The 26,799-nt window shown below is 37.9% G+C and overlaps 1 protein-coding gene across 2 annotated transcripts in view; it reads left to right on the top strand.

The window, feature by feature from the left end:
* The first annotated feature begins 1,037 nt into the window (after positions 1-1,037).
* CSMD3 (CUB and Sushi multiple domains 3) overlaps positions 1,038-26,799 on the top strand; it is a 1,928,297-nt gene continuing 1,902,535 nt past the window's right edge. For both annotated transcript variants that reach the window (XM_006830658.1, XM_006830657.1), the window contains exon 1: positions 1,038-1,215. In XM_006830658.1, coding sequence (XP_006830721.1) covers positions 1,038-1,215 — 178 coding nt within the window. The remainder of the gene's footprint in view (positions 1,216-26,799) is intronic.

Raw genomic sequence — 26,799 nt, 5'->3', positions numbered from 1 at the left:
TCCCTTATACAAGTGGAGAAGTCGGTGCCTCGTGGAAAGCCAGTAGATGGCGCAAGAACTCTTCATTTGTACAATCTTAACCCTTGAGTTGTGCATGGTGCTACCTAGTCCAGATGTATAGATACATACATTTTCGGTTTTGAAAGAAACCTTCCATTTAAATATTTGGGACAGACTTAGAATTAAGACAAATGGGTCCGTTCTAGATAACTACCATAGATAAAAGTAGCTTAACTGCGGCACACACTATCTGAAAAGAGAGGAGGGAGGATGAAGGGGCGAACTATTTAGGGAAAAGAATGTGGCTCCCTCCCTACCCTACCCCACCCCACCCCTTAAAATAGGTTTACCGAATCTTAATAACCCGGTTACCGGCTTTCCCATAGAAATTTGAATATGCAAATGCATGTGTGCAAAGAAATTCTTCTCTGTGATTTCTTTTCCAATTAAATCGCAGGATAATAAATGCGTGCAGCCTGCCTGAAATATACTGCAACTACAGTAGTAACACATGTCCCATTATAAGGACGTGGGCATAGATAGAGCCCTGTTCTTTATCATCACGATTCCCTCCAAGCAAGCTAGATCCTCTGATGAAAATATTCCTTTAACATGCTTCTGTATTTTCAGACTGCAATGGAGAGAGCTCACTAACATAATATTTCTTGGGCTGCTTTTACAGGCAGAATTGATCTATTCGGGGGAGAAAAAAAAAACAAGCACCCTTAATTTCAAATATTATGGGTAATTTATTAGAGAGCGGTGCTGAGCTTTAAGAGGCTGGCTAGTGATTTCTGGTGGTTGCTATAACAAGCTAGAATTAGGGTAGATTTTGGTGGAGGGGAAAATAAGCACAAGAAAAGACAGAATCCAGAGTAGCGGAGACTTTGTGCCCCCGTTGGAGAGATGGTTGAGTCCTCGTCAAGGTTGCTGTGGTATCCCAGAAACACCATTCACTCTGAGCTGTGACCGCGTACCAACAGCAACAACTCGACTGCGCCGGGCTGAGGAGCAGGAATTGGGAGCTCGCGTATAACATGAAAGGGATCCGCAAAGGGGAAAGCCGAGCAAAGGAATCCAAACCCCAAGAGCCTGGCACCAGAAGATGCGCTAAATGTGGTCGCCTGGACTTCGTTCTGATGAAGAAAATGGGGATTAAAAGTGGATTTACGTTTTGGAACCTCGTCTTTTTATTGACGGTGTCTTGTGTGAAAGGTAGGTCTGTTTTCGGGGGTCCCCACTGCTTTAGATGGAGGTGAGCTGACTTGTCGTTGGAGAGAGGCTGGCAGCTTACTTTGCAATTTGCAACGATAAAATAATCATGATAATACCGAAGAAGGAGTTGATTCACAGCTTCCCCCCCACAATAGGAAATGCATTTTGCTTGCCAGATTTGGTGTTCAATGCGGTGATTGAGCTTGTGCTCAATAAATATTCTTGCAGTATGCTCAAACGAATACGTGAGTTGATTAGTATACCCTCAAACTAGTGTATATCTAGGCAGAATTCCTCTGCAAGACTTTTCTTGACATGAGGATTACCTTGATTTCCAGTCATCCCATTAAGGTTTGATGCTTTGGGTGGAATTTATATTAAAGACACTCGTGTGAATCCTTTTTAACCCTTTCAGGAAGGAAAGTTGCCAAGACAATAACAATGTGCTGATTTTAAATGCATTAAGGCACAGAGGTCTTGCAAGCATCCCCACGCCAATAAGAATGTCTGCATGCATATGTGAATTATATCTATTTGGGCTCCTATGCATCGATAAATGGCAGGGAATCTTCCCTAGGTCCTGTGGTGGAGGTTTGCCTGAAGATGAGGCTCTAAAAAGGTCTGACATGCCACAAAGTGTAAAAATCCACCTCTGGGGATGAATGAAGGTAGGAGGAAAGTCATTAGCTGAAGACCAAAAAGAAAATCTCCAGTTAGTCTCAGCGTTCAGACAGGTAGAGTGAGTGTCACATGCACAGACAAGGGGAGGGGTAGGTGGGATGTGAAATCTCATCCTAAGCAGGAGGCAAGGGACAGTCAGGATCACTGGAAGGATAGCTGTTCTCAGGGAGAAAAGAGACCTACACCTTTCTCCCACAACTTCTCCTGCACCCTGCTGCCCATTAATTGCTGCAAAGAATACTCAGGAGGTGCTTATGACTCATGCCATCCTCTTTGAACAATCACCTCCCCATACTCATGGCAGCTCGAATAGATGAGATGGATGTCGCTTTTAGTGAAGGCAGTTTCCGAATCCCGAGTGTGTGCGTGGAGGGGGTGGTGGAGAGGGGGCGGGTGTTGTGGCCCAGGCGCGCCAAGGCTGTCAACACAAACTGGACGCTTCTTCCTTTGTAAAGGAGTGCCTCTCTGAACCGCAATCGGGCCGCGTCTCTATGAAACAGTTTATTGTCCAGCTTGCAGCTGGCTGTCCCCCCACAGAAGGCAGTCCATTTGCATTCAGTGGAAATGATAATTCATGTTTCCTGGGAGTGGGATGGGGTGGAGGAGTTTACCTCTCTCTCCCTCTACTATGACCAATAAATTGTGGCAGGTCGCGAATTGAATTTTAATTTACATCCTGAAATGCCAGGAAGTCACCCCTGGTCTCTGTGGCAGCAATTGCCATGTAATTCCAACCTGCTCCTTAAAGCTTTTTTTTTTTTTTTTTGCCTGGAGCCTCAGAACTGCTTGAGCGATAACGCGCGCCCTAAGCGGGGTAACTACACGGTATCATGCACGAAATACGTCTTGGGTTACTTGCAAGGGGTTTTCTTCGCTGGTTTGACGTGTGAGAAGCCTCACATTTTAGGCTTACTTCGCCTGTTACTAGGAGTCGGTGCTTAATGGATGGCCCTAGGGCTGCCTGCTAGACGCGCTCTCGGCTTGGCGGAGGCGCGAAGAGCCAGCAGCAGCCCTTGCGTGAAAACCTTACCGTGGCTTCTGTAAAAAGATGACCAGGGGTTAAGTGCTAGTTTGTGATACCTGTTGAGCCAAAAACACATTCGGGGACAGACGTAGGGGAGCGAGTCTCCTAAGCCGGGCGAGCACGCCAGCCTGGCAAACATCGAACCGTGCCGCCTGCAATTACAGCCTAGGCGGCCGGCACCTACCGTATTTTCTGAATAAGACGCTCGACGAGAAAAGAAAGGCGCGTTTATTTTAATAGTCACTAGAAACCGGACCCCTCCCATTTGCCCGCAGTTCCCGAACTGTGAGCTAAGATAATCGGTTTCCATCGAGTACATTCAAGTGTTGAGGAGAAGAAGGAGCGTGTCACACTGTGTTTTGGTACAAAATCAGTTTTCTACGGATTGTTTAAATATATACATATATATACTAAAAATTTAAAAATCGTAAGAAGGTTGTTCCTTGTTACGTATATGTCAGTAAGAAGGTATCGCATACATTTTACAACTTGGAATACTGTCCCCACATTCTGAGAAACAAACTTGCCTGGACTGTGTGCATTGGACCTGTTCCCATTTGCCGGGTCATGCCAATTTTAACAGTTCCTTCTTATTTATTTTATTTTCACCTCAGTCTCAGGGTTTTCCTTGAATTGATATCCCATCAATGCCATAAACGTTGCTACTCCAATGTCTTTGACCGCTGTTGTTTTTCACAGTTTCTTCTGAGCTCTCAGGTCCACAGGAAAGCTCAGTTTGGGGAGCCCAGCTTTGGGGTTTTGCAGGTCCTAATCTAGACCTAGCAGGAGTGTTCAGGAAGTCCAAGGCGCCGCTGAACTGAACATTTCTGCTCATGAAAATCCTACAAATTGCCCCCACTTTTCTTCCCTCCACCATCTCACCTCTGTGTGGTACAGCAATGACAAAGAGGCTTATTGGGAGGAAACGCCTCAGCCCAAGAGAGATGATAAAGTAGTCAGTCTTTGGTAGGCCTGAACTGCTCCGTTGGGGCTGAAAAGGGAGCCAGCCTTTCCTGGGCATTTTATCTTCACTATCAAATCCTGAAATAAAAAGCGGTGAAATCTCCATATGGGAAGGTGGAGGGGTTGCTTAGATTGCTAAGACTTGATGAATGCCCATTTCAAGTGAAAAGACTAGCGCACACACCCCACTGGTAGGCAGACAGAGGTGTCTGAAATGCAACCGCCAACTGCAGCGTGTCTGTTTAGGTTTCACCCAGATAGAAAACTGTGAATCTGTAAGTCGTGCTTAAGCGTCCCGCCCACGTAAACATACACGCTCGGGGTGATTTCCCACGATTCTTCTTAAGGGGATCCCAGGGGAGCCACACACACACACACACACACACACACACACACAATGTCTCAAAGGGACAGGACAGGGACCTTCGAGGGCAGCAGGTAGGGACCTGGTGCTTCATCTCACAGCCAGCGATAGGATGTATTTCAGGGGTGATCTCCAGACTCTCAGGAGCCCAGCCCCTGGCTTCGCGAAAAATTCACATTTCCTCGGGTTCTGTTCATATCAAGGAGATATTAACACCCGCCACAAGACCTTTTATGGAAAAGTGGGACTTGCACATCCTCTGTTCAAGCTAATTCTTTCTGGAAAGGGATTCAGATTTCTGTGTTGAGGAGAACGGCCAGCGATGCTCTTTAAAACCTTTCGCTGACGCTAAGGTGGTGGGGCCCAGAAGTCTCCTCCTGGCTCGCGACCTCTGGGACTGAGTCCTGCACCGCTCTTCCCTCAGGGCAACAGTCTGACTAAACACTTAAGAAAAGGATCTGTCCAATCTTCAGAGAGTTTTCCAAAGGGGAGTGGGGGAGGGGCGGTATGTCCTTACAAAAAATCACCATCATCACCGTTAAAAGCCTTCCTTGGAAATTAACACTAGCAGATTTCAAGACACTTGCTGGAACGTGACCTTTGTGTATAGGTCAGGGATGCTTGTCTGGCTGTAGTTTTAGACAGGCGCCCCTCCCTTCCATCTGTTTCTTCTGGGAATACTGATTTATTTCTCCTTGAAGGCCAAACTCCTTCAACTTTTCATGTACCACCCAAGGTTGAAAGTGGGGGGCTGACTTGGTGCGCTTATACGCTTGTGTATGTGTGAGTTCTTGGGAAAAGGGGGACCTTTTAAATTGACGCCAAGGAAACTTCCAGAGGCCTCAAATAGCGTTATTTGTGTCTGAAACGGAAATGCCTGGCGGGTAACAGTTTATGTTACAGATGGCCACTGTTGCCTTGTGACTCGGATAAGGCATTGATAAGTCCCCCTGCCCTTAAACTGACAGCAGCACTCCCTTACCCAAATATCAAATTTCAGAGGCACTCAAAGAATTAGGGAAATCCACTGAGCAAGAATTAATGGGGAGTGCTGCTCTTATAGGATGCTTCCCCCTTCCCCCCAATACAGCTGATCTCTGGGGAAAGATGGGCAGTGGGACTGTCCCAGGGTTTAAGCGCTGCCAGGGCTTAATCAAAGGGAGAGAGCAGAAGAAATGAAAGAGCACAGGGTCAAGCCAATGGGGGTCCTCTCCCAAGCCCAGCTAGGGTGGCAGCTGTGGGCTGAAAGCAGGACACACAAGGGAATTGCAGCGCATTGCAGAATAATAATGAAGAAGGATGGCCAAAGAAAAGAAAGATCCACTGGTTCCCTTCTCAGGGAGCTAGGCGCCTTCGAAGGCTCTGCATCACCAAGTTGTTAAACCAACCCAGTTTGCTTCCCTGACAAGGCGTGAACAGCTTCCAGAATTCAGAGCTGAACTCCCCCTGGACAGTTACCTTGCTGAATTGTCCTTTTGCAGCAAGGTACTTTCCAGAATCTTCTGAATCTTTGGGGTCTGCATCAAGCGAGAGTTAGAAAAGCACGTGAGCAGAGATCACTGAGCACGGAATTTCAGCATCTCAAAAATCTGATGTCAGCTCCCTTTGAAATCCTTAAGGAGAAAATGGGTAGAATTACTCCATACACTAAATGTTGCAGGGGTGTAGTTTTCGTTGCAATAGTTGCTACTACTTTACATGATATTAGCTAGCATTTATATTTGTGGGCTACCTGAGTATGTTTTTGGTATACATGTCTTTTCCTGGAACACAAGATTTGTTGTTTACCAAAAATGGCGAAATAATACAATGAATGAGTAGCAAATAAAACAATATTTACATGGTTCTAAATATCTAGTAAAACTCTGTTGTAAGTGGGATTGGATGGAGTGAGAGGTAGAGCAGTTACTAACATGTGGAAACAGACTTTGATGTTAAATACAGTTGATCGCCTTCATCTGTCCCTAGAGGTCACTTTCTTCTGCTGACTCATAAGGGTCTCCAGAAAGAACTTCAGAAAATCAATCATCCTCAATATGTTTAGAAATTAGCTTTAAAGCATCAAGCAAAACACCAGGCAAGGTAGGTAGCAGTTACTTGGTACAACATAACTACCTGAGAAAATATGTACTTTGAATTCCAAGATTTAAAAGATTAGAAGCAAAATAATTGCAAACAAAGAGATTAGGAAAAATGTGTGAGATACTAATGAAAATTAAGACAACAATTACAGGGTTATTTTTAAAAATCTACATGTTCGTTACAACATAGTTTTAGCTATTGCTTTTTCCTATTTCTTTCCTCCATTTTCTTTATTCATAATTCAAAAGTTTGTAGTTTAGGAATACCGTGGCAGTTCTGAATTGGATTTTGGGTGAAGTTTGGTAAGGATTGTGGAAACTGAGGTCTGGTAAGTGTTATAGAAGTATTGTTGAAGTCATCAAATTCATCTTTTCAAACTCAGAGTAAGCAGTTAGGTTATGCATGGTCTTGGCTAGGTAGGTCCACAAGAGATTTGATCAGAAATAGGTCTCTTGTTAGGCTCCTATTTTCATCAGAAACATCCCTGTGATGAACTTCAGTGAGAAAACCTTGGAATGCCTTTTATTATTCGTAATCTTGATGCTAATTGTCTTCTTTTCTCTATCAAGGCTCCAATTATTCACTCATCAAATATATTTTACATCAAGTACTTTGTTAAGATATCTCTTGGTATTAGGTGAGGAATCCTAAGTATGAGTACATAATGATGACTCATTGCCAAGACCCCAATTTGAAATATCTTCTAAAAAGTCTAAAGTTACAACATTAGCATATACATCGTATACCTTGTTATTGGATAATAAGAATATTAATGGTAATAATGTGGCATTATACATTCCAGTATTATTCTGTTGGCTCTTACATGCTTGTATTACAGTAGTGATTTTTGAAGCACCAGCATCCTGTGGAAGCTTAATAGAAATGCAAAAGTAGGCCCCTATTCCAGGCTATTGATTCAGAAGCTCTGGGAGCTGGGCCCAGATGTCTGTGATTTAACAAGTTTTCCAGGTAATTGATGTACTCTAAAGTTTGAGAAACAATCTACTACAGAAAGATGGAAAGAACAAGCTCTCTGGAGCTACCAAGACTTAAGGTCAAATAAAATCTTGCCTATGATTACCTTTGGAGTCCTGGTGTGACTCTATGGGCTAATAAGCTGGACTACAAAGTTGGTGTGAACCACAAGGTTGGTGGTTCAAGCTCACTAGCTATTCCTTGGAAACGCTATACAGGATCGTTATGGGTCAGAAATGACTGATGGCCCTTAACACCAATAACATAATTAGTTTTTTAGTCTACCAGCTCAGTTTTCTTAAACTTCAGTTTTATCATCCAAAAAATGTAGACATAGACTAAGATATCATTCAGTGTTATGGTTTGAATTGTGTCCCTAAAAAATGATTTATTGAGGTTCTACCCCAATTCCTGAAGGAGCTCTGGTAGCGTAGTGGTTACGAATTGGGCTACTAATCTCAAGGTCAGTAGTTCGAAACTGCCAGCTGTTCCACAGGAGAAAGATGAGGCTTTCTGCTCCCGTAAAGATTCACAGCCTTTGAAGACCTGTACAGGGTCGCTATGGATCAAAATCGACTCCATGGTACTTCACCACCACCTCAATTCCTGTTTGGAAATAGGGTCTTTGAAGATCTTATCACTTAGTATGAAGTCATGCAGAAGTCTCATTCCATTGGTGACTTATAAAAGAACAGACAGGGTAGAAGACTAGTCATGTGACTATAAAGGCTGATGCAAGCCAAGGAATGCCTAGCATTGCTAGGACAGAGGCATGAAACAGTGTCTCTTAGAGTTTATATCTTAATTTAGATTTCTAGCCTCCAGAACTGTAAGAAAAACATATAATTTTAAGTCCACTTTTAAGTCCACTCACAGTTGGCCTATAGGGAGATTAGGCATGTTGTATGTTATTATGCATGTTACAACAGAGCATCTGGCACTAGTGCTATCGTCTGTATCATTAAAATATACTTCTGTTTTCAAAGCCAGTAAGAACCATACTTCCACACTTGGTTCCAAACACCACTATCCTAACTTTTCAAAACAGTAAATGAAAAATACAGAGTCTTCTCACTGGTTATTATTTCTTTGGCTAAATTCCCAGACTATTATATGTCTAAGAAACACCCTGTGACTTCTGCTTATCACTTTTGCACATTTCCTTAAGATACTAAAGTGGCAAACCCATAGCCGAAAAAATAGTTCCTGTGCTCTTGGGTTGATTCATCCATTGGATTCCAATATTAATTTTTTTTATATTGGTTTAGTTGTTTTATAGGATCAACACTGGACTGCAGCTAGAAGGTCGTCAGTTCAAGCCTAGCAGCGACTCCTCAAAAACCTCATAGAGGGTTGCTGTGAGTTGGAACCGATTCAACCTCATTTAACCGCTGCAAAAACAATAATTTATTGGTCTTTTCACAAATCATGACATTTACAAAACTAAAAGAGCCTTAAACACCAACAAGTTCATTGCCCATATTTTACGTTACTGCACATGAATGTCAATAATATTTCTAGATTATTGCTAGATTTTTACTAGATTACAAAGCTCATCCCTCAAATTTAGACTAGACCTCTATACTTTCAAATTAATGTTCAACTATTTTATCCACATTTTACTAAAGAGTTAACTCAGATGGCTATAAAATTAATATGCAAATATCATACATCAGAAGAATTTGTGATTTTATATTAGTTAAAATGGGGGGAAAATGAGGTGGAAACTGCTTGCTTGCTTGTTCAAAAGAAGGCAAAAGAGACTATGGAGTGAACAGATTTTTAAGACTGATATAATATATGATGTTGTTGGTGTTGTTTGTGTTGTTGTTAAGTGCCATTGAGTCAGTTCCGACCCATAGCGATCCTGAATAGGGTATCTGAGGAGCAGCTGGTGAGCTTGAACCGCCAATCTTGCAGTTCAAATTGACTATGTAGTCCAATGCATTAACGCACAGTGCCACACAATGACTCCAATATGATATATAAAATATATAAAATGGCACATTATATGAACTGGAGTCTTGGTGTGGTGCTGTAGGATAATGTCCTGGACCACAAGATTGGTTTGAACCAAGGTCAGCAAGGTCAGTGGTTCAAACTCACCATCTGCTCTTTGGAAACCATCTATAGGGGGCAGCTATGAGTGGAAACCAATTCACAGACACTTAACAATAGTAACAATATATAAAATAGACAACATCGTATATTCAATAAGATCATCTAATTCTTGAAGACATAAGTGTATGCAAACAAAATCAGTTCATTAGAATGCTTTTTCTACTCATAAATGACTTTGAAGTATAGTACATGAAAATATTTTTTTATTTCTTATAGTCTGTACATAATTTCTTATTTAATCCTTTAAACAATTTTTTTTAAGTTTTTTATTGTGAATTAAGTGATCATTTACATGGAAGAACATCGGTTTTAAACTCATCCAATCGTATTTCTTTTCATTACAATGATTACAGTCTTTCCTTCTATTCCCTCTGTTTTTGTTTTATTTTGTTTTGTTTTTTGAATGCACACAGAACACTCAGGAATATATACTCATTTAAACAACTAAAGGGCACATTCTGCAAGCCTGCCTCCTGGCCGCTAGCTACAGCCTTTCTCTTTCCATGAGTCTGAAGTCCACAGCTGCTCAAAATCCATTCTTAACTTGTATTCTTTTCTATTGAATCATATTAAATAAGATTTGTAAATCCTCTCTTTTTTGTATTTTCCACTGTGCAATTCTATAAGAAAACGGTGTAATTCAAAACTGTAGAACATGTTATAAATATTAATAATGCAAGAAAAATTGATAATGTTAAAGGGTTATCTTCAATTTTAATGAGATATGTGAACAATTTTAAAGTTGCTTTAAGGCATGAGAGTAAAATTTACAAAGATAATGAATGCTTATAAATTTGAGGAGTTCAAATAATCAGAAACTGAAATTTATAAAAAGTAGTAAGTGATTCAACTAAAAGCTGATTGTGTAATGTTTAATATTACAAAGTCCTCTTTTTTGTTGTATGTTAGGAAAATTTAAAGAACAATTTAAAGTTCTATGCTTTTAAATGATGATGACAATGTTTTTAAAACTTTGACATTTGAAAATATGTGGTCAGTTACTATTTTGAATGGAAAATTATACATGGAAGTAGAGAGCTCATAGAAGCTGAATTTATTAAATCTTTAATGACTTTGCAAAGCAAGTGCTTCACTGCTTTTTTCTGTTATACAAGTCCACCTGGATGACCCCAGAGTGCACAAAGGTGCTTGAAATATAGAAAACAATATGAAACGCTATTATATTTAGAGAAGTGATGTATTGTTTTGTTTTGTTAGGTGTCATCCAGTTGGCGCCAACTCATAGCCACCATAAGGCCAACAGATGAAAACAGTCCCTAGTCCTGCACCATCCTCACCTTCGTTGTTATGTTTGAGCCACTCACTGCAGACACTGTGTCAATCCATTTCCTTGTGGGTCTTCCTCTTTTATTCTGACTCTTTATTTTACCAGGCATTATTTCCTTTTCCAGGGACTGGTCTCTCCTGATAACATATTAAATTTTGTGAGACAAAATCTCACCATCTTCACTTATAAGGAGCGTTCTGGCTGCACTTCTTTTAAGGACAAATTTGTTTGTTTTTCTGGAAGTCGATGGTCCTTTCAATATTCTTCACCAACACCATAATTCACTTAGTCTATTCTTCTGTGGTCTTCTTTACTCATTGCTCAGCTTTCATATGTATGTGATGTGACTTCAAGTACGGTGATTTGGGTCCAAGAGCACCATAATCCTCAACGTCACAATTTTGCTCTTTAGTACTTTGAAGAGGTCTTTGAAAAAACACAAACAAAAACCTTTTATTCTTAATTGAATAAAGATTTACAGAGCAGATCATCAGTTTTACATTTGACAATTTATGCACATTTTGTTTAGTCTCATTGATTGGAATCCCCTCAATGTAATATCAGGTATCCTACTTCCTCCCTGTGTTTCTTGTTTCATTCCAGACTCCTCTAAACTTTGTTCCTGAGTCAGTGATGCCCTTTTGATCTCAACTGATGGATTTTCCTAAGGTGGGCATACCTCAGTAGTGTTATTGTTCCTCTTAGAGATCTATCTATAGTTTGACTGAAAATTGAGCTATAGGGGTGAGTTCAGTTCGAGAGCTGAAGAGTCTTTTGCAGCAAATTTGCCCAATGCAATAAGTCATTTGATTTCTTGGTTTCTGCCTCCATGGACCCAGGTAAAATGAAATCTTTGACAATTTCAATCTTTTTTATGTTTATAATGATCTTGTTTATTTGTCTAGTTGTGAGGATTTTTGTTTGTATTACACTGAGTTGTAATTCATACAGAAAGCTGAAGTTTTTTTTTATGTTCATTAGTAAGTTCCTCGAACCCTCTTCAATTTCAGCAAGTAGGATGTGTCTTCTGCATATATATTGTTGCCATTGAGTGGGCTCAGACTCAGTGATCCTATACACAAACAACAAAACACTACTAGTCTTGAGCCATTCCCACAATTGTTATGTTTGGCCCATTGTTAGTGCCATTAGGTCGATCCACCTTGTTGAATGTCTTGTTTTTTCTCTGATCCTCCACTTTAGCAAGCATGATGTCCTTCTCCAGGAACTGGCTGTTCCTAACAATATGACCAAAGTAAGACAGCTGAAGTCTCATTCTGCTTGCTTCTAAGGATATGTGTTGCTTTTGTTGTGTTCTGTTGAGTTGCTTCTGACTCTTATCAACCCTGCAAAGAGGTTCAGAGAGTGCTTGGTGGCTTTGAACTGCTGACCTTTTTGTTACAAGTTCAATGCTTATTCTACAGCATCACACCAAGGCTCTCTAAGGATATGTTGCCTTTTCCTTCATGTGCTTGAGATTCTTGGATTATTTGCTTAGCATACAGACTGAATAAGTATTATGAAAGGATACAACCTTGGCACACAGCTTTCCTGATTTAAAACCACACAGTCTCCCCTTGTTCTGTCCTAATGACTGTTTCTTGGTCTATACAGATTCCTTATGAACAGAATTTAGTATTCTGGAAGTTGAATAAGATGAGGATTTTTGTTACACCGTTTTTATGTGCCAAGGTCTCTGGCAAAACCTTTATAAAAAGTGTCTTATTTACATCTCAAACATGGTCTCTCTACTACCTTCCTCCTAACAACCTTCTTGAGAGATAGCTAGGCACAGATTATTATTTCAATTTACAGGAGTCCTGGTGGGGTGCTTGTGGGTTAATGTGCCAGACTGCAAAGCCTTTTGAACTTCAAGGTCTGTGCTTCAAGCTCACCAGCTGCTCCTCAGAAATGCTATACAGGGTTGCTATTGGATACTGCCTCGTGAACCTCTTTGCTTAATCATAAGTACTCCTGGTGTGCCGTTGTAGGCTAAGTACTGGACTGCTAACAACAACGTCAGCTGTTCAAACCCACCAGGGTCGCTTATGAGTTGGAACCAACTCTATGGCACTTAACAAACAGTTTATAGAAGTAGAGTTTCATAGTACCAAAATCTTCACCAGGCTTAAGACAGTATTTTCTCAATTAATTGGGTAAAGAAACAGGTATTTATGAGTGTTATAATTATAGATAAACAGGAAACTTAACATGCAATCTAAGGTTGAATTCTAAAAGTAAATGAGTACATTAAATAGACATCAAATTCTGTAAATAAAAACAAATGCATGTATTAAATTATGCCACAACCAAAACTAAACCCACTACTCTAGAGTGGATTCTGACTCATAGCAACCCTGTATAGTGTTTCAGAGGCTGTAAATCTTTATAGGATCAGAAAATCTCATTTTTTTACTGTGCAGTAGCTGGTGGGTTTGAACTGTAGTTAGCAGTCCAGTGCTTATCCTACAGCACCACCAAACCCTTTCAACTATGCCTAAGTGCTCAAATATTAGCATTACATTTTCCGGAAATGGTGTTAAAAATGTATTTTCCTACATAACTATTATTGTTATTCTTTCTGAACTTTACACTTAGAGACTCTTTCATTGAACAAACTAGTCTTTTGCTACTTGAATTATTTAAAGTTTTCCTTATGAGCATATTTCAATAAGTCATTTTAATCTTTTTTTTTTACTTAAAGTTATGATATCCTAGTAATGTTATCACATGACTATTCATGGAATACACTATTACATTTTGACATTTTAAAATGAAATACACATTTTAAAAATCTTTTTGTACATAGCATCTTAAACACAAGAGGTAAATATAGATTTCACCAAGGTCGCAAAAGTAAAGGATAAAATACACTTCACTAACTGTCTCTAGCCTTGTTTATTCAATTATGTTTTCCACAAGTTTATTTAATGTTGCAAATTGACTAATTGATAGTCAAGTTCTCAATTTTCCAATAAACTGTATGGCTGTAATAATTCAATGTTACTTTCTGAAATTTTAAATCACAGGTTGACTTGACATTTCATTTTCAGGAACTTAGAGAAGGTAAAAAATGTAGAGGACTTGTCAAAATTCCTTTCCCTCTTTCTTTGTAACACCTTTTCTTGAATTTGGTCATATTCCCATTGTTGTTGTTAGGTGCTCTGGAGTCTGTTCGGACTTAAAGTAGCACTATACAGGGTTTGAACCTGAAATCTTGCCAGTTAGTAGTCCAATGTTTATCCTACAGCACTAAAGCAGGACATTCCCATTAGCCACTTGTTTTCCCTTTTGTAGTTACTTTATAAAATTATCAGCTGTGCCTTATTGTTTGATGTCATTTTGCTTCTCACATATCTATTTCTGCATTTTATTGGGACATATTTTTCATGTTTTGTTTGTTTAATTTGAGGGTTGTGTGATTTGAAAGAATTCTGAAGCAATAAGTTCTTAATTTCCTTTCAATACCACATAATACCAATCTGAACTGAACTAATGATTCAAAATATAATTTTAAGATCAAATTTATTATTTATTTTGGTATAGAGAAATGAATATGAGTCTATTCTTTTTATTTTCTTAAAGCTGATAAAATACATTAACTTCTGGTAATTTGTAGTTTTAGAAATAATTTTTTTAACATCTTCAAGCTATAGTTTCATATACAGAGATGAATCTTCTGAATCCATTATTGAAAAGTGTGATATGAGCCTCCCCCTCAAAGTAAGCAATGATTTTAAACTGGCGTCTCTGAAGTTTTGAAATGGAGCTATGTGTTGCTACAAGCTATACTTATAAGATAGCAGATCAAAGTCAAGGGAACAGGCAAAATAAATACAATTGGTTCCCCTGGAGACTGGCTAGTTTGGTTTTTATTGGCTCTGTACTCCAACTAAAGAGCTGGTGATACTCTAGGCTAAACACTGGACTGTTAACCGCAAGATGGACAGTTCAAACCCACCAGCAGTTCTGTGGGTGATAGAAAGATGAGGCTTTCTGCTCTCATAAAGATTTACACCCTCAGAAAACCTATACAGGGTCACAATGAGTGGAATCCATTCAATGGCCGTGGATTTGGTTACTCCAACTGGCTGAACTACATTGTCTAGTCAAAATATATTTTCAGTGTTCACATATACAGAAAAACTCTCAGTTAAGGTTTTTTTTGGCTGATGGCTAAATCAAAACAGCTGAACTGATTCAACTGTTTTGTATAAATAAATTTACATCCAGGCTACTTATCTTTGTGCCAAATTTCAGCTTCATAGATTCTAAGATGTTGTTGATGAAAAGCTCTCTTAAAATGAAGCTTGCAATAGAAATACTGATAGGTCTATAATTGTTTTTGTTGTTGCTTGATGCCAACCAGTCAGCTCCAAATCATAGTGACCATTCCATTTCATAGACTGAAACACTGCCTGGGCCTGCACCATCCTCACAACTGTGGTTACCCATGAGCCCACTGCTGCTGTCACTGTGCCAGTCCATCTCATTAGGGGTCTTCCTCTTTATTCCTGACCCTCCCCTTTACCAAGCATGATTTCTCCAGGGACAGATCGTTTCTGATACTTTACCAGATTACCTGTATTGAATTCATAGTCAGCCTTTTCTATGGTTTTATTTAATCTTTATGTATAAATTCTACTAATTCTTGAATGTTACAGTCATTTGCTTTTTTAAAGGAATCCAAACAGAAAATCTTAAAATAAGCAAAGTGCTAGAAAATCTTTAATATCTGCGTTAATTTGGCAGTATTCATTAATTTATTAATGGGTAAAAATCAGAAATGATACTTTGAACTTAGTTTTTAAATATTACCAAGATTTATCAATCTTTTTAAATTTTACCAAAGATTTATCAATCTTTCAATAATTTGAAAATCATTACTTAATTATACCTTTGTTTGCATAGATTATTGAAAAATCCCTAAATTAGGAAGTCTTTACATTCAATTATGTACTTCTTTCTAAAGCAAAATTTTCTAAATAAATTGTAAATTGTTAGAATGATTAGATTACATCAAGTTCTGTTGTTGATGTTTTTTGTGCCATCCGGTAGATTCTGACTCATAGTGACCCTGTATAGGATTTCTGAGAAGCAGCTGGTGGGTTTGAACCACCGACCTTTCTGCTAGCAGTCATACATTGCATCCATAAATAGTAATTTAATTGTTTCTGTCATGTTGTTATTGATAAAGTTCAATTTGGACTATCATTTCTTTTATTAGAATACTTTTGAATTGGCAGCATTGTTATTTTAAGGTACAGTCTAGTTGACTCTGACTATACCTTAATTATGCTGTTATGACCATAACATATGCTGTTATGACCATAATTATGCTGTTATGTAGCCTTGTGGGTTAATGCACTGAACTGCAAGGTTGTTTTAACTGCAAGGTTGTTTTAACTGCAAGGTTGGTAGTTCAAGTTCACCAGTCACTCCTCGGACACCCTATACAGGGTTTTCCTCTTTTTCTCTAACCGTCTGCTTTACCATGCATGATGTCCTTCTCTAGGGACTGGTACCTCCTGATGACATGTCCAAAGTAAGTGAAATTACATTTCACCATCCTCTGTTCTGCAGTCCTGGTGGTGCTGTGGGTTAATGCGCTGGACTGCAAAGTCATCTGAATTGCTAAGTCGGCGATTCAAGCTCACCAGTCACTCCTTGGAAACCCTATAAAGGGTTGCTATGTGTTGGAATGAATTCAATGTCACTTAACAACAACAACATCCTCAACTCTAAGGCACATTCTGGCTATATTTCCTTTAAGCCTGATTTGGTCTTGATCTTTCTTCTGGCAACCCATGGTCTATTCAATATTCTTGCCCACACCACAGCCACAATTCAAATGCTTTAGTTATTCTTCAGTCTTCCTTTTTCATTGTCCAGCTTTCACATGCATATAAGGCAATTGATTGGGTTAGGCAAACTTAGTCATCAGTGACAGCTTGGCTTTTTAACATTTTAAAGAGGGTTTTTGTAGTAGATGTGGGCAATACAATCTGTCAATCATTTATTCTCTTGACAGAAGCTTCATGGGCATTGATTGTTGATCCAGGTAGAATGAAAGCTTTGCCATTTCAGTTCCTTCATAAATTATTATGGACCCATTCATAAAAGATAGGAAGACTTTCGTTTTCTTCACATTCAGGTGTAACTCATACTAAAGCTGTAGTCTTTTACCTTCATTAGTAAATACTTCAAGTTGTCTTTCTTTTCAGTAAAAATATGTTCTATCATCTGCATATTGCAAGATGTCAATGAGTCTTCCTCTAATTCTGATGTCATATTATTCTTCCAGCTTCTAGGATTATTTGATCAGCATATAGATTAAATAAGTATGGTGAAAGGATACAACTCCATCATATGTTTTCCAGTTTTAAACCACTCAGTATCCCCTTTTTGATATAAGTAAGATTCATATTTAATATACAGAGCCTCTATAAGAACGGACTCGATAACACTTAACAACAACAACAGTGTCTGAAGACTTTTTGCCTATGAACAACTCCAGCCTAGCAGAGTTTAATTCCATTTTGTATCTATGTTTTCAGTGTTCAGATGTCAATTTTTCTTGAGTACCTCATGTACCTCTGACAGTTGAACGTCCAGAGTTAGAAACAGTACATTTAAAAAGTTGACTTCCGGCCCCTTCCTCAGCCAGCCCTTGCAGGAGCATTCCTAGACAGGCCCCTTATGGTCTCCTAGTTTGATGTCATACTCTGAGAACCTCAAACTGTAAGCTTTCCTATCTGCAACAGGCCTCTCCATGCTTTCCCGAAGCCCAGCTGGTGTCTGCGAAGCATGACTGCTGCCATGGTTGTGGAAGGAGATTCCTTTGTTCTCTGTGCACTGTAATGTGGGGATAGAACTTTGGGAAACTCATCTTGATGTCCATGATTTTCCTCTCCTGGATGATTTATGCTTGTTTTTGTCTTATGTTTACTTTTGCTTAAGACTTAATAAAGAATCTGTGTAATACTTACATCTTTGAAGATAGGGAACTCTTTACTCCCCTATATATATATGTATATATATTTCAACTATTGTAAATTCAGTGAAGGTGTAGTATATATTTTAAATTAGTTTTTAATACAGTGCTTCAAAATAAATAAATAAATAAATGGACATGGAGCTGATTCTGGCTCACAGGGACCTTATATACTAGAGGATAAAATGGCACTGTCCCCATAGGGTTTCCAAGGCTGTAATCTTTTATGGTAACAAGCTGCCACATCTCTTTGCTTGGAGTGATTAGCGGACCTATCAGTTAGCATCTGAGCTTATTTAAACACTGTGATACCAGGGCCTCTTGAATACAGTGATAGACAGACTTCATTTCTGCAAAATTAGCCAGTTAGTAAATGGTCAATTCGGGTCCACAAATTCCTTCATCAGTCATTGACTGAGTACTAGGTCCTTGGATATTCTTTTTGAATACAGTGATGAAAAGTTAGTCTCTAGTTTCAAGGTGTATATAGCCTTTCTTTTGAAGTAGCCTTTCTGTGAACACTAAAACCATTGTGAACTGGTTTTGTTTATCGTTGACTCATGAAAATATAACTACCTATATATACAACCAATAAAGTCTGTGCTGCTGCAGTTGTTGTTGTTATGTGCTGTCGAGTTGGTTCTGACCTATAGCAACCCTGTATAGGGTTTCTGAGAACCAACTGGGGAGCTTGAACCACCGACCTTGTGGTGCAAACCGACCTTGCAGTCCAGCTCATTTTTGTTGTTGTTGTTAAGTGCAATCGAGTCGGTTCCAACCCATAGTGACCCTGTATAGGGTTTCCAATGAGCAGCTGGTGAGCTTGAACTACTGACCTTGCAGTTCAAACGGCTTTGCAGTCTGGCGCATTAACCCACATTGCCACAGTGCCCTCAAATTAGTTTTGATTCATAGCAACCCTGTAATAGGGTTTTTGAGGAGTGGTTAGAGGGTTTGAACCACTAATCATGCAGTTAGCATACCTAGGTTTATTCTACAATACAGTCCAGGGCTTATCCTACAGCGCCACACCAGGACTCCATCAGAGGTAAATAATAATATCCTATAGACACTGTCTCAAACTTTCCAATGAAAGGCATGCTTTCTGTGATCTAATCCAATGCAATTCTGCCCTGTAATTTTCAATTAAAATGTTTATTGACTACCATATGCTCAGCTAACTGATATTTTAACTAGTTTATTGAGTATTAATGAAATCCCCACATGTATTTCTATAACAGTGCTTATACAGTTATATCATTGCTTGTGATCAGCAAATTGTGCCTCCTTTCTATTCTTTTTTTCATGTCGATTCCTGCTACAAATGCTTCACTGAGTTCTCAATACTTTCAAATTTAAATTTTTATCTCTGTCCCATCATTTCATGACTCCTATAAAATAAGCCCCACACTAATTTTTCAAGGTGGTTGTTGTTGTTAAGTGCCGTTGAGTTTGTTCCGACTCATAGTGACCCTGTATAGGATTTCCAAGGAATGACTGGTGAGCTGGAACTCCCAGCCTTGAAGTTCAAACTGACATTGCAGTCCAGTGCAGTAACATACATTGTCACACAAAGACTCCTGATCTAGGTTAGCAAGAGCAAAAGGTTAGAAAACTGACTAGATATAAGCATAACAAATATTGTAATTCTTTTCTATTTCTTGTTTGTCATTATTGGAAACACGTATTGGTGAGACAGTTTTTTAAAATACATGATATGAAGAGCAATGCACTTGTATGTGATTGGCTATGGGAAAATACTGGTATTGGTTTGATGCCAATTTTGCTATCTAAACTTTTTATTGGGATGACCTATCTTTACGAGGTAAGAAAATTCACCAATTTTTATCTTGTATTTTGCATTTCTCTTCTTTTTCCAACTTTGCTTCATGCTGTTCTAATGTTTACATCAACATCTGTCTTACAACCACAGAGCCATCTTCATGTCCTCTATGACATCTTAACATAAAGCTCATTTCTTGGTGATCTAATGGTAATTTAATGTATAATCAATAAGATTTAATGCTTTTTAAATATAAAATATAAGGAGTGGTTCCAATGCTAAGCCTCAAAATCTTGACCACTGATAGAAAATCAAAACCACAAATTCCTTTATCTTTGTAAATTGCTGCTTTTTCTACACTGGTTGCTTCAGTGAATAAAGTAAATGTAAAACTGAGATAAAATGGCTTTGGTAAAACATTGTTTTGTTTAATTTCATAGAGATAAATGAAAAAAAAATCCATGTGTATCAGGCGGATTTCCAACTCACTTCACAATATGTAGCATTGAGTCTAGTGAGTTAGAAATCAGCCTGATGCAACATGGGATTTTTCTTTTATCTGTGGTGATGGTGGTGGTGTGCCGTGAAGTTGGTTCTGACTCATAGCGACCCTGCATAGGGTTTTCTAGGCTGTAAATCTTTTTGGGAGTAGAAAGCTATAGGAAGGCAAATAAAACAATGTGTGTTACCCACTACCGCCCTGGTAATACAAATTGATGATGTAGTGTAAGCACTAGACTGTTAACTACAAGGTTGGCCATTGAAACCCACCAGCTGCTCCTCAGAAACTCCATACAGGGTCCATAGGAGTAGAAACACTCATGCCAACAACAACAACTACTACAATTCAAATATAATACTAATGCATATGAGATAATTTGTAGGGCATGGGAATGACCTGCATCCTGAAACTCCTGTTTAAGATCCCTTTTTTCAACATAAAAAAAATAAAGTGTTCACAAACATTCATAAAAGGCCATATTCACAAACCACCTTAATGAATATATTCCTCCTCTGCTCTTTATTCACTTTATCTTTCTTCTTAAATCTAACTTTCTTTATTTCCCAAACTGATCATTAACATATAAGTATACTGTCATAATATAGACAGCTTGTTTAAAATGCAAGAGAGAGTCTCTCAAACTAGCTTGTTTATTGTTATTACATAAGAAAATATCAGAGAAAAAACACATAATGCATACACCAACCTTCATGGACACTAGAAAGTCATTAAACAATTAATTTCTCCATCTCCTCATACTCTGGGCCACTGTGTTACTTGCTTAGTGCCCCTGCCTGGCTGGTTTTTTCTTGTCTGGTGTGACCAGCTGAATAAGAAAGGTTCTTGTTTCTGATCCCTCACAACTTCAACTTGAGGACAGTACTGTGTTGCCCTCAAGGCATCAACTTTTATTAAGTGCTAAAGGACTTAAGATTTCAATTTTTATTCCATCACTTCCTGGTGCCTTGTTCTTTGCCAATTCCTTCAGTGCATCTTGGACTTCCTCCATCAGTATCATTGGCTCTTGATCATATGCTACCTCTTGAAATGGTTGAACATCAACCATTTCCTTTTGGTACAGTGACTTTGTATATTCCTTCCATCTTCTTTTGATGTTTTCTGCGTCATTCAATAATTTGCCCTGAGAATCCTTCAATTACAAAAGTTGAGGTCTGATTTTTTTTCTTCAGTTTCCCCAACTTGAGAAATGCTGAGTGTGCCCTTCCTTTTTGGTTTTCTGACTCCAGATCTTTGCACATTTTGTTGTAATATTTGACTTTGTCTTCTCCAGCTGATCTTTGGAGTTTTCTGTTCAGCTCTTGTACCTCCTCATTTTTTTTTTCCCATTTGCTTTAGCATCTCTTCATTGGAGAACAAGTTTCAGTGTCTCTTCTGACATCCACTTTGACCTTTTTCTTCTTTCTTGTCTTCTTAATGACTTTTTCGCTTTCTTCATGTATGATGTTCTTGATGTCATCCCATAGTTGATGGAATAAAAATTGGAGTCTTTCAAAAAAGTGAGGCACTCACTCATCTCTGCCAACAAATTTGGAAGCCAAATATCTGATCTACTGATTGGAAAAGATCCGTATCTGTGCCTATTCCAAATAGAGGTGACCCAACGGAATAAGGAAATCATCAGACAATATCTTTGAGAGTCCATGTGAGTAAAGTTTTACAAAAGGTAATATAAAAATGGCTGCAGGCACACACAGACAATTTCCAGAGGTTGAAGCTGGATTCAGAAGAGGATGTGGAATGAGGAATATCATTGTTTTTGTCAAATGGATCTTGGCTGAAAGCATAGAATATCAGAAAGATGTTTACCTCTGCTTTATTGACTATGCAAAGGCTTTTTTGATTGTGTGGATCATGACAAGCTATGGACAACATTGTGAAGTATGAATATTCTGGAAGACTTAATTGTGCTCATGAGGAATCTGTACATGTACCAAGAGGCAATTGTTCAAACAGAACATGGGAACACTGAATGGTTTAAAATTAAGAAAGATGTGTGACAGGGATGTATTCTTTCACCATATTTATTTAGCCTGTATGCTTAGCAGATAATCTGAGAAGCTGGGTTATATAAAGAAAAATGTGGCATTAGGTTTGGAGGAAGACTCATTAACAACCTGTGATATGCAGATAATACAACCTTGCTTGCTGAAAGTGAAAAAGACTTAAAGTATTTGCTGATGAAGATCAAAGACCACAGCCTTCAGTATGAATTGCATCTCAATGTAAAGAAAACAAAAATCCTCACCACTGGACCAATAAACAACATTCTTATCAACAGAGATAAGATTGAAGTTATCAAGGACTTCATTCTTCTAGGATCAACTATCAACACTCATGGAAGCAGCCATCAAGAAATGAAATGACATAAATGAAATGACATATTGCATTAGGCAAATCTGCTGCACAAGACCTTTTCAAAGTGTTGAAGAGCAAAGATGTCAGCTTGAGGACTTAGGTATGCCTGACTCAAACCATGGTATTTTCAATAACCTCAGTGAATAAGGAAGACCGTAGAAGAATTGATGCTTTTGAGTTATAGTTTTGGAGGAGAGTATTGAAAGTGCCACGGACTTCCAAAAGAACCAACAGATCTGTATTGGAAGAAGTGCACCCAGAGTGCTCCTTAGAGGCCAGGATGGCCAAACTTCGTCTCTCATACTTTGGACATATTGTCAGGACGGACCAGTCACTGGAGAAGAATATCATGTTTGGTAAGGTGTAGGGTCAGAGAAAAAGAGGAAGACCTCCAGTGAGATGGATTGGCAAAGTGGCAGCCTCAATGAGCATGGCAACAATTGTGAGTTTGTCCCAGGACTGGGCAGTGTTTATTTTTGTTGTGCACAGGGTCACTATGAGTTGGTACTGACTCGATGACACCTAACAACAACAACAACAACAACAACAACAACAACAACAAGACCTAAGGAGTCCTGGTGTGGCACTGTGGGTTAAGGCAGTGGACTGCAAAGTCAGTTTGAACCATAAGGTTGGTGGTTCAAGCCACTAGCTAACCCTATATAAGATTGTTATGGATTGGACCCAACTTGATGACACTTAGCCAAAAGCAACAACAGGACCTAAGAGCATCATTACAGCATACAGCCTCCATTTGCCTTACTTGAAACTTACAGGGAATAAAATAGTCTAGACTTTGCTATAAATGCCTGCTATAATGAAATGGGGTTGGGGTTTGGATTAAATTGCCTTTGTCTATTCAGTAAGTTCTTTGAAAAGAGGGTTTGGATAAAAGAGGAAAACAGGTTACACTCACAACAGAGCTTTTTAAACCCCAGATTTAAGGCAAAACGATGTTGATAGTGATTAAACACAACGTAAGATAAGATATATATTCTTATTAATTGCATATTTAAGCACAACAATGCAGAATTTGGAGTCCTGGTGTCACACTGTAGGATAAACACTGGACTGCTAACCACAAGATTGGTGGTTCAAATCCATCAGTTCTTCAGAAAACTTATAACAAGGTCACTATGGGTTGTAACTGACTCAACAGCACTTAACAAACAATAAAACTATTATCATAAACTTTTACAAAAGTACTGTTTTTCTCTGTAAAACAATTGTAAAAACACTTCTTGCAGGATGATTAGTCACTAAGCATTTCAACTTCGGATTTTTCCTTTCTTTTCTCATCTTCCTGGCAGGAAAGAACATGATGTTATGTTTATCTTCGGCTTCGTGCCAATTGCAGTATGCCTCTTACTTAAGCATCAAATAATGTAGTGATAGGTATATTTAGCCTGTTTTTACATTTGAGAAAACAACTTAGAAGAAATTAGCTAGTGAGAGGAAAAAAATTGACCTGCCCACCTTCAAAATGCCAAATCATTTGCTTGTTATATCATACCAAACAGGACTTCATGGACATTGAGGAGGAAAAAATAGATTTCCAAGGATTGAGACACATTCTGAGTTCTTTCACACATATAAGGTTATTTTTATTTCTGAATTGAGTATTTCTGAACATAGAACAATTTATTTCACATGATACAAGGTTACGGGCAGAAAGGTCAGACTTGTTATGTTATCTAAGGGACGAGACTCATGTTCATGTTTGGACTTGCTTTGTTGAATCCTTTATTAAGCTATATTTTGCTGATAAAATGAAAAATAATGTGCTTATATATATTTTAGATATTTCCCTTTATGCTGCCTGGCAGTCTATTTTTTAAAACAAATTAAAATAGATGGAAAGGGAGCCACAACTGTGATTGTGTGCATAAGATCTCATTTCATATCTACTTATATTATTTGTTTTTATTTTCAGGAGCCCAAATTTCATGGAAAATATTCTATGGATTTATTTCTTAGAAACGTAGAAAAATATTAGCATGTTTCCTTAATGCTTGACGCTTATTGGAAAATCACTTCAGAAACCTTAAAATCACCTGGCACTCTTAGCTCACTGCCTTGTAAATAGAATATTCTCTCAATAAATATTTGGAGACTTAAATAGGATTGCAGTTAATTTAAGCCACTAACTCAGCTTAGGTCAAAACTGCTTTTAGAAAAACCTGTCTATATTGTGTGATTCTTTCCGTTGTTGTATTGCCATTAGTTGGTTTAGAGTTGATTCTGACTCAAGATGAACCCATGTGTGAAGAAGAATAGGATTTCTTCATAGGGTTTTCATTGGGGTCCTGGTGTGATGCTATGGGTTAATGTGCTGGACTGCAAAGTCAGTTTAAACTGCAAGGTCGGTGGTTCAAATTCACCAGACGCTCCTTGGAAACCCTATACAAGATTGCTATGGGTAAGAACGGACTCTATGTCATTTAACAATAAATTGGGTTTTCAAGCTGAGACCTTTCAGAGGCATCTCTGGGTGGGGTGAAACTGCCAGCTTTTCAGCTAGTACTTAACTGTTAGCACCACCCAACATATCAAGTATTTCTAATTCCAACAAGGGTTGTTGCTGATATATATTTGGTTGGATATGTAGGAAGTAAGAGGGAGCATGGTGGACTGCAAACCACAGGGTGGACAGTTCAAACCCACCAGACAATTCATGGGAGAAAGATGAGGCTTTTTGCACTCACAAAGATGTACAACCTCAGAAACCCTATACAGGCTCTCTATGAGTAGAAATTGACTTGACAGCACTTAGTAACAACAACAACAGGAAGTAAGGGAATATATAGAAATGTATATATCTTGGCAGTGAAAAAATATGTATTATCATTGCTACATTTACTTTTCAATATATAATCAAATTATTTTAAATCAACCATCTTTATTGTTAAAAAATAACTAATTCACTTATTATAGTGCAGAAGCAAACAATTGTTGAACATGGATACTTACCCTTTGCTATCACTGCATATTTTCAAATTATATTCAGTATATCAGCTAGCAAACTAATCTGGTACCATTTATTATGATTAATTTGAATCTCTAATCTGGTAGGAATTGCCTGGGCTTCTAATGCCCATATTTGGTGTATTCATAAGGGCCAGTTGGCCGGTAAGTGCAGTGTTTACCTTAAACTCTATTTCTTCACTTTTTACATTCTCTGTTTACTGCATACTTTTGTGTTACCAAATTAGATCAGATGTGAAAAGATACTTCATGAACTATCCATTGTCATTAATAGCAATTATTACAAAAATGGTATGTGCTGTATTCTTTACTTGAAAATATCTAAGCTAACCAACTTATGTTAGTTTACTCAATAATGTATTGAATAATGAAAAAATTAAATTATTTATCAAATATTTAATGAGACAATTCAGGTTTGAAAAACATCTTTGATGTGCATGAGGGTAAGGTGCTATTTCTGATAGGTTGGCATTTTGCTGTTTCCTGTAAATCACACCCTGAATCTAAACAATTGACCAGTTATATATTGGGTTTGCTAAAATAGATGCTCTTTAAAATGAAAGAGTGAAAAGATTATCTCCATACATTTTTAGAGTTTCAACTAAAGAATATTAAACTTTATTGAATATTTTACTGGACTTATCTGCCTAATTCCATATGCTCTACTATTTTTTCTGTTAAAATGATGAGGTGTACTGTCTTTTCTAGATAACTCCAGCCTTGGGATCTTGGGATAAACCTTCATTTGCTAAGATTTGATTCAGAATTTTAACTCTGAAATCATAAATAAATACTTCTCTCTTTTTCTGTCCTTACAAATTTGGGAGATCTGAAAAGTATATTTCTTTAAACATATATTCTCTTTCCCTTTTTCTTTTTTGAGTCTGAACATATTTTACACTAGCCTCAGAATTTATAATGTTGTTTGTGTTCATTTCTGTGAATAATATTCTTCCTGATAATTTGCTAATGCTCATATAAATCAACATATTATTTTCATTCCTGATTTTAATCTCTGTGCCATTTTCTTTTACTTTAAGTTGAATCTATGATTAAAGAATCTCGTTAATATTTTTTCTAGGAATAGATTCTTTATAAAAACAATGATTTTCCCTTCAACTTTATTATTTTCAGTTTTATTTCTTCTATTTTGTTGCTTTCCCAGCTTCTATATTTATACAGAATGACATTTAATCATGTTTCTATTTTTCTTTCTATCTTAATATGGTTCAGAAAGCATTATTTTTCTAATTATTTTTTGGATACGTATCAATTTCACTATGTCGAAGGATTTTGTTTTTCCTAATTATTTTAAGTTTGGTTCCCAGTCTCTTCCCTGATTCAATTACTATATATCAGGAATTCTGAACAGAATAGAATTTAGTAAGTTTTCACTTAATAATATAACTGATAGAATTTAGTTCTTTATCATAAATTATCATTATT

Source organism: Chrysochloris asiatica, unplaced genomic scaffold (assembly GCF_000296735.1).
Source record: "Chrysochloris asiatica unplaced genomic scaffold, ChrAsi1.0 scaffold00001, whole genome shotgun sequence".
NCBI classification, from domain to species: domain Eukaryota; kingdom Metazoa; phylum Chordata; class Mammalia; order Afrosoricida; family Chrysochloridae; genus Chrysochloris; species Chrysochloris asiatica.
This window is presented reverse-complemented; position numbering and strand designations above follow the sequence as displayed.